Raw genomic sequence first — 9,691 nt, 5'->3', positions numbered from 1 at the left:
AGGACGCTGAAACCGGTTTGGCTCAGTGGATAGAGCGTCTGCCTGTGGACTGAAAGGTCCCAGGTTTGATCCAGTCAAGGACATGTACCTTTGGCTGTGGCCACATCCCCAGTGGGGAGTGTGCAGGAGGCAGCTGATCAATGTTTCTAACTTTCTATCCCTCTTTCTTCCTCTCTGTAAAAAATAAATAAAATATATTTTAAAGAATACAGGACACAGCACATACTAGTACATAGTGACATTCTGTTTAAATGTAACGTACTTTAGTTCATATCCATATGAATTTCTAATATACTTTGCTTTTTTATACATCCTCAGTATATTTATGAAACTTTAATTCATAATTGAGTGCATAGTCTCCTCATTGCCACCTTCATCTCTTTATTCCTAAAAGTATAGATGACTGGATTTAGAAAAGGAGTGATAACTGCATCAAAGATGGCCAGGAACTTATCCAGCTGTGATGTGGGAAATGGCCATGTGTAGAAGAAGATTAATGGCCCAAAGAACAAAACAACCACAGTGACATGAGCTGACAGAGTGGAGAGGGCCTTGGATATACTGCTACCTGAAGATTTTTTCTGAACAGTCACCAAAATAAAGATGTAAGAGATGATCAAAATTAAAAAGGAAACCACTGAAATAAAGCCACTGTTGGCAGTAACCATGAATTCCAATGTGTAAGTCTCTATGCAAGCAAGTTTGATAAATCGAGGAAGATCACAAAAAAAGCTGTCTAATTCATTAGGGCCACAGAAAGGCAGGTTTACAACAAAAGCCAATTGAGTCACTGAATGAATAAGGCCAATAATCCAGGAAGTGACTAGAAGCAAAATGCACCTTTGTGGGCTCATGATGGTCAGGTAGTGGAGGGGCTTACATATGGCAACGTATCTATCAAAGGCCATGGCAATGAGCAGCACCATCTCTGTACCCCCAACTGCATGGATAAAGAAGATCTGAACTACACAGCCCACAAAAGAGATGGTTTTGTGCTTTCTTAAAAGATCATAAATCATTTTAGGAGCTGTGGATGAACAAAACATCAAGTCAATGATGGAAAGGTTGGCCAGCAGGAAGTACATGGGGGACCGTAGATGAGGGTCAGAGATCACAGTCAGCACAATGAGGAGGTTTCCCATCAGGCTTGCCACATAGAACACAATGGAAAAGAGGAAGAGGAAAAGCTGGATCTCCCACGAACTGGAGAGTCCCAGGAACACAAACTCAGACACCACAGAGTCGTTGGCTTTGTCCATTGCCTCTCTCTCTCAGCAGTGACAACTCTCATGAAACCTGAAAAAGGAGAATAAGGAGACACTTGTTTAGGGAAAATGGCACTGACCTTACTTAATCTTGGGCAATTAGTAGTTAACAGAAAACTAGACAAAGGCTGATGTCACAACACAACCCATATTCCTTTGTTGTATATTTCATTGCCAAAATAGATTGCACAGAGTAAGAATCTTTTTACTTATTTAAATGGGTAGTTCTGGTGTATTTCTAAATGTCATTATTTCATATTTATATATCACATATGACCATAAATTAAAGACTTTTTATAAATTATGTAACTATATGAAATAGTTAAGTGACAGTGAGTTTCATAATTTGGACATCTCTCGGTATATTGATACCATATCTATAATCGCATTGTCAAGTTCTTTCAAAATACATATAAACAATTTTTAAGACCTAAGTTGTAATTTTCTGATATCTGAAAATTAGGAAGACAAGGTGAGTTATTTAGAGAAAGAAGGAAAGAAGGAAGTAAAGGATGCCAGAGCATGGCACTCACCATTTTAGAGAGGGAGGATAAGTGCAAGAGAAAGTGACAGAATTATGGGTTCTGTGGAGGAGATTATGCCTAGATAAAGAGAGTAAAAGATGTGGGACAAGAATGACAATGATGAGTCCATAAATCCCAAGTAGAAGAAAAGAGTAAGAGTGAAAATATCAGTGGTTTTACACATGGTTCTTTTTACCTGTTTATAAAATACTCTACCTTCTTCTGAATTAAATAAATGCATACCCATATAGCAAGACACTAGTTTTTTCTTATCATTTGGTGGAGATTTAAACCTTTGAAAAAATTCAGGGTTTGAGGAAGAATGTGGAAACAGGTACTCTTCATAACCAGTGATGGGAAAGTAAACTGATAAAACAGTTATCACTCATGGATATGGACAACAATATGATGATTGGCAGAGGGGAAGAAGGGAAGGGGGAGGTGGAGAAGGGTTCAAAAGGGATAAATGGTGGTGGGCAGCAACTTGACTTGGGGTGGTGAACACACAATAAAGTGTGCAGATGATGTGTTGTAAAAATGAACTCTGTAAAATTTTGTTAACCAGCGTCACACTGATAAATTCAATAAAAAAATTTTTTAAAAAATACTCCCATCAACTTTCTCAAGAAGGTACTTTAATTATCCCTGATTTATGAAAAGAGAAATTGCAGCATAGGGGAACTAAGTAATTTGTCCAAGGTTCCACATGGCAGTACACCACCAGGTTTGCTTAACTTCAAAAGACAGCTTTGGTACATGCCATCACAATTTTGTGATGCTTCTCATTGTTTTGTAGAATAGAGAACTGTTGTTCAGCAGGTCTCTCATACCAAGTTACCTGATAAGCTTTCAACCTTGTTTCCCAAATGATTGATCTTATCATCCAATTGTGGGGCAGGATAGAAGGGGTCAATGGGGAAAATAGGGGGGACATATGTAATAGTTTCAAGAATGAAGATTTTTTTTTTAAAAGAAGAAGAAAGTATTCCATAGAATTCCTTGATCCCCTCAATATTTCCTCTGGCCTTCTTTGTGAGTCAGTAACAATTATCTACAGCCTATTCATAACTTTGGATTTTTACCTTAGTCTCCTCTTCTAAGAAAAGGGACAGCAATATGTATCACAGATGTTCAGCCACTAAAAAGCAGTGGGGAAAGTTTTTCTTCCCCACTGTCCTTTGAGGACACTTCTTGGTGACTTTTCCTCTTTCATATCACAGAATCTATTTACAAGTGGTACCAAACTTCTGTATGGAGCCATCACTGAATTCTCTTTTCCCATAGCCTAAGTAGAGCCTCTGTTTGATTGGGCCTTCCATTTTTCTCTGAATTTTCCTCTATTTCTACTTTTTTCTCATTCTTTTCTCCCAGCCACATAGATTTTCATGCTTTTCTTCAAATATACCATGCATGCATGCTACTGCCTAAAACCTCTGTTTTGGCTGTTTCCTCTGTCTGAAATGCTTCAAATTCCTATATCCACATGACTAACACTCTCCCTTCAAGTCTTCTCCTCAATCTTACATTCACAAGGAGTCTTAGCTCCCCATCTGTCCAATTCCTGATTATATTGCTCTACTTTATTTATTCTTTTCTACAGTAACTACCACTTTCTTACATGCTATAAAATTTACTTGATTATTTTTATATTTAAAAATAAAATAAAACATTTACCAATTTGACAATACCTTTCCAAAATTGTATATACTCTTCTGCATTGACTCTGCTATCTACTTTTAGGGGGAAATTTCTGCATATATGCAGTATGTGAGCACAGGAAAAATGTGGACAAATAAAAGATATGGAGACGTTTGCTGAAGCATTGTTGCTGATAAGAGCAAAAAGCTGAAAATAACTTAAAAGTGTAGAAATAGAGGAGTAGTTCAATCATTTCTCTTAGAGACCTTCCCTGGAATACTGAGCATTTATAGTGCTGAAATAGACCTAATTCTACATATACAGGATAGGGAGAAGGAAAGGGGGGAGTGTCATACTCATTCCTCCTGGCTTTTTAAACTATATAAATAAATTACAAATATAATATTACATAAATAAAACAATGAATGGATAGAAAATGCCTAGGTTGACACAGCAAAAGAAAACACACATTAACTATAATTATTTGTAAGGACTGGGATTGAGAAAGTTGTGCAGGAAAAATAATCTATTACTTTTCACTTTATGCTCTAACCTACTATCTTACATTTTTGCAGAGAATATATATCAATTTTACTTAGAGCATAGATCAATGTGTGTGGATGTGGAAAATCACACAATTGGTATCTTTAGAGATTCAAAGCTCCCAAAAACGTAATCATAAAATATCTCCCAAATTATAACACAAATCAAAGCTACTCCTCTAAGATATTCACTAATAATTTTGTTACTCCACTCCTCCCTATATCTCACACTCTAGGCTAAACTACTTCCTCTTCCCTGGACATGCACTCATATGGTATTTACTCTTCCTTCATATACACTTTCAAATAGTGTGGCTCATGGCTTCCCTCTACATCCTTTGTTTGGCCGTCAATGCCCTTGCCTTCATTACATCTCTCATTCCTCCTATTCTTCAACAGCCCTCTGTGCAGAACTCCTTCTTTGAAACATTTACTTTTACATATAGTACCAAATGAAGATAAATTTTTATATATTGTGGCAACCAAGCTAAAACCAAAGTAATAATGATAATAATAATCACCATCATTAATGGTCTAGCAAAGGCCACTATTTAATTCCCTGTCACTGTAATATCTTTTAAATATATCTTTATAATGGCATTTTTAGATTTTATCTTGATAATGGTATAAACAATATTCACATTAATAAAAAGCAATGCAGCTTGGAATCAATTGGGGTTTTTTCACAGGGATTTTTATCAGCAACCTCCCCACTGATGCAATTTGTCCAAATGATTACATTCTAAATTACCTTCCTGGAAACTGAAAAGATATTTGCAAAAAAATGAACTGAACACAAAAATAAATTCAAAATGGATAAAGGACTTAAACGTAAGATGAGAAACCATAAAAATCTTATAAGCTATATGCAACAAAATAGCAGACATTTGTCATAGCAATATCTTTACTGATACAGCTCCTAGGGCAATGGAAACTAAAACTAAATAGAAAATAAACAAACTGGACTACATCAAAATAAAAAGGTTCTGCACAGCAAAAGAAACCATCAACAAAATAACAAGAAAGCCCAAGGGAGAATATATTTGCCAATATTATCACTGATAAGGGTTTAATCTCCAATATTTACATTGAATTCATACAATTTAACAAAAGAAAGATAAACAACCCAATCAAAAACTGGACAATGGACCTAAATAGATACTTTTCAAAAGAGGACATTCAGAAATCCAAGAGACATATGAAAACGTGCTCAAAGTCACTAATCATCCAAGAGATGCAAATCAAAACAATGAGGTACCATCTCATAACTGACAGAATGGCTATCATCAACAAATCAACAAATGACGAGTGCTAGAGAGAATGTGGAGAAAAACGAATCCTTCTTCACTGCTGGTGGGAATGCAGACTGGTGCAGCCACTGTGAAAAGCAGTATGGTGTTTCCTCAAAAAATTAAAAATGGAACTGCCATTTGACCCAGTGATCCCACTTCTAGGAATATACCCAAAGAAAACAGAAACACCAATCAGAAATGATATATGCATACCTATGTTCATAGAAGCGTGATTTACAAAAGCTAAGGTTTGGAAACTGCCTAAATGCCCATCAGCAGATGAGTGGATTAGAAAATTGTGGTACATATATACAATGGAATGCTACGCTGCTGTAAAAAAGAAGAAATTCTTACCATTTACAACAGCATTGATGGATCTGGAGAACATTGTGCTAAGTGAAATAAGCCAGTCAGTGAAAGGTAAATACCACATAATCTCACTCATTTATGGATAATAAAGAACATTACAAACTGTTGAACAAAAATAGAATCAAAGAATCATCGAACAGACTGTCAAACTACAGCAGGAAGGTAGGAGAGGGTTGTGAGGGTAAGAGATCAACCGAAGGACTTGTATGCATGCATATAAGCACAACCAACAGACGCAAAACACTGGGGGCGGGAGGATGAAGGCAAGTGTGGGGGTAAGGGAAGCTAGGAGGGAGGTCATTGGGGGGAAAAAAGAGAGACATGTACTACTATTTGTAATACCTTAAACAATAAATTTTTTTAACTAAAAAAATAAAAAATTACCTTTCTGGAAGTTGAAGGTTTACTCTATCATGCTTCTGATTTCCACTCAATGCCAAATACTTTTTAATTTTTACACAAAATCTCATTTTATCTTACCAAAAATTAATTTTTTTTATTAAATTATTTTCTGTGTATATATTTTAACATTGCCCCCCCTCCCAAACATACCCTCTCTTCCTAGAGTTTTGTGTCCATTGGTTGTACTTATATGCATGTATACAAGTCCTTCGGTTGATCTCTTATCTCCCCCAGATCTCCCTACAATATTAATTATTTTATGTATCAGATCTGCAGATTGTAAAGTTACATAATTCCTACTGTTGGTAAAAAGTTTGAAAACATGATTGTACACTCGTTGTTGTGACATTGCTTCCTAGCCAGTCTTCCATGTTCTGTCTATCCTAAAAACTTGAGGAGCCATAGTCTGTACCAATCTCCATAAACATCTTCCCTTTTAAACCAACTCAGAATAATAGTTTGAATCTGATCTTTTCAGTGAAGAATAGAGTGAAACTCTCCACTGAACTCACTATTGCAGAAGAAAAATAGGTTATCAGTGGGAATCAGAAACTTAGTTCCAGTATGCCTTTGTTGGTTCCTGAATCCCACTATCCTATTAACCCAGAGCACTGACTTCTGCCCACACTCCAGCCACAAAGCATAAGATGTAAGGAATGAGAGGTAACTTAGAGATCATCTAGTGTACAGTTGACTCCCTTCTCTTTTCATGTCTGCTCATCCTTGTGCTAATCAACACAAATAGGAATCAAATTATAAATAATATGGGCTTACCACCAATTCAAACAAGGTTGACAATTCTAAAGTACTTTTTAAAGTAGCTCAATGTTGTCACTCACATAAAGATTGGTAATTATCTACTTCCTAACCTTAGTCTCAAATTATTGACAAGGTTGAGTTTAAATTGGAATTGATGAAAAGTAATGAATTTTTAAAGAAATCTTCAATCTGATCACCCTAAATTTTCTCCATTAGTTTGTTCTTCTCCATGTGGGTACAAAGAACTCTGGACACTTCAGAATAGTAGAAAGATGGTACATCTACACAGTGGAATGCTATGCTGTGGTAAAAAAAAAAAAAAAAAGGAATTCCTACCATTTGCAACAACATGGATGGAACTGGAGAGCATTATGCTAAGTGAAATAAGTCAGTTAGAGAAAGATAAATATCATATGATCTCACTAATCTATGGTAAATAATGAACTACATAAACTGATGAACAAAATCAAATCCAGAGATAAGGAAGCATTGCTCAGACTGTCAAACCTCAGAGGGAAGATAGGGGAAGGTGGGGATAAGGGGAAGAGATCAACCAAAGGACTTGTATGCATGCATAGAAGCCTAACCAATGGACACAGACAACAGGGGTGTGAGGGCATGAGTGGGAGAAAGGGAGGTTGGGAAGGTAATGGGGGGATGAAGACAAATATGTAATACCTTAATCAATAAAGAAATTTAAATTTAAATTTAAAAAGAATAGTAGAAAGATGTACAGGAATGGTCACTGGAGTTTCATGCTTCCCGGCTGCTATCAATGTAGCATGTCTAGTAGGAGCCTGTTGCTGCTAGGATCTGAATAAAACTTTGCTAGTAACTGTAAAATTCTTATATTTTAGAGTTAAGACAACCAAAGCATAGAGAGGATACATGGATTTGCTGACACTGAAGAATAAGTTTATAATGGCAAAGCCAGAAGTCAAATTAACCCTTGACTTCTCCAGGCAATTTCCTCTATTTTTGTGCTTCTTTTGTTGTGGTGGTCTAACCTTTTCATCCAGTCTGTGGTCCAAAAAAATCAAAATATATCAAAGCTAGTTTCTTCAGCATTGTCCAAAATTCTTCACATTTTATTCCCACTGGGTTCAAATCTTCAGCTCCTACTTTATTCTCTACCTGGAGACCAATACTCAAGACATCTGTGAACATGTTACTAGAGTGACTTTTCCAATATAGAACATGAAGTCATGACTCTATTTATCCTGCTGTCTTCTATATTTTGGTTGTGAGTTTATCTGCTGCAATCTCCACGTTGAATAACATAGTTGGTTCATTTCTCCAGGTTGATTAGAAACCCCCGCTCACTGCTCTTTGTGTGTCTACTTAAAGTTCTGATCTCCGTCAAAAGCAGTTTCCATCCATTTAACCTACCTGGACTAATGGAGCTAGAACAGAGAATACGGGACTCTTGCTTTTGAAATGTTATTATCACCTGGCATAAAAAGTCATGTGTACTACTTCCTTGGCAAGAAAAGCAGCCAATTAGCAACACTTGCAAGTTACGTAACTGCTGCAGTACAGACTTAGGATTGCCATCCTGAGTGCATTTAGCAAAGGGAGTTGTTTCCTGGGACCACAGAAATTTGGCCACAGCAACCAAAGGGAAAAGCTGATAATGGGTCACTTGAGGAAGAGGACAGGAGACTGAGGATTTTTTTGTGATATTACTAATTCTTTTGTCTTTGTACCTGATTGTTTTTCTTAGTTGTGAAGGAAGAAACTCTGTTAGAATGAAAATATATACCTTTTTAAAAAGTGAAAATATTTATCATCTTCATAGGAAGGAATGGGGGGAGAGCAAGAGGGAGAAAGGGATGATTCAATAGTTAGTCATTCATAAAATAGCAAAAAATGCCTGTTCCATAAAAAACTCTGACTGAGGCTGTAAAGGTCTGTTACATTATTTTCTGTATTGTTGGTTATATTTAAATTTTTCTTTTATAATTTAAAAAAGAGGGATTTAATGTGACAACTAGAATGTCCTCCTTGTCCCATTGAAAGGATAAATATATTAAAGATATAATATATACAGATGGTCCAACAATAGTTAGTTCTTTTTTATGTGTGTGATGTGAAGAGATGAAGAGGTGTTATGATAGCAACACAAGGAGCTGAATTCAAAATGCTAATGAAGCTTGAAAGAGACAAATCACTAATGGTTTAATCTCTCATAGATCGGCTTCTTAAAAAGAAACAACAGAATAGAAAACCACTTTTGTTCACATTTTATCTTTACATCAAAAAATGTGCAGAGCCCAGTAGGCATGGTTCAGTGGTTGAGTGTCAACCTATGAATGAGGAGGTCATGGTTTGATTCCCAGATAGATCACATGACTGCGTGGTGGGCTCCATCCCCAGTGGGCCCTGATTGGACTCCATCTCTAGGCTCCATTCTCTCTCATCACTGATGTTTCTATATTTCTAAAATCAATAAAATATATATATTTTTTTAAATATGCAGAGTCAGTGAAAGGGACATTGATAAACTATAATTCTACAAAGTACTCTATATTAATTATCTATTGCTGTCCCACAAAGTAGATTAAATCCCTACTGCACTGACTTATTTCACTTAGCATATTGCTCATGATGGCAATTAGGGCTAAGCTCAGCTTGGCTTTCCTTTTTGGAATCAGTTATCTGGCAGCTTGAGTAGGGTTGGAGGATAAGATGGCCTCATTCACGTCTGGGGCCTTCGTGCTGCCTATTGGCTACACTGCTCTCCCCCAAGGGGCTTTTTATCAATCAGCAGCCTCATTGTTCATCACCCTCATTTGTAGTCTTGCTGAAGCTTCCTTACAGGGTCTTGGGGAACACTACAACTAGGCAAAGGCAGAAGCTGCAAAACAACCTATGCCCAAATGCTGGAATTAATGTAACAT

General features: G+C 36.5%; 1 protein-coding gene across 2 annotated transcripts; it reads right to left on the bottom strand.

The window, feature by feature from the left end:
* Positions 1–228: 228 nt before the first annotated feature.
* On the bottom strand, positions 229–7,161 carry LOC118702594 (olfactory receptor 4F6). Of its 2 annotated transcripts, XM_036408730.2 has the most exons (2): positions 7,152–7,161; positions 229–1,264 (listed from the first exon to the last, which is right to left on the bottom strand). In XM_036408730.2, the coding sequence occupies exons 1-2, from the start codon at positions 7,159–7,161 to the stop codon at positions 339–341; spliced, it is 936 nt and encodes a 311-aa protein (XP_036264623.1). In that variant the 3' UTR covers positions 229–338. The 2 variants fall into 2 exon arrangements, with proteins under 2 accessions (XP_036264623.1, XP_045430945.1); XM_045574989.1 differs by lacking the exon at positions 7,152–7,161 and having other exon boundaries at positions 229–1,574.
* Positions 7,162–9,691: the final 2,530 nt, after the last annotated feature.

This window comes from Pipistrellus kuhlii, unplaced genomic scaffold (assembly GCF_014108245.1).
Source record: "Pipistrellus kuhlii isolate mPipKuh1 unplaced genomic scaffold, mPipKuh1.p scaffold_m20_p_1, whole genome shotgun sequence".
NCBI lineage: Eukaryota > Metazoa > Chordata > Mammalia > Chiroptera > Vespertilionidae > Pipistrellus > Pipistrellus kuhlii.
Note: the sequence above shows the minus strand (reverse complement) of the source record. Positions and strands in the feature narration are given on the sequence as shown.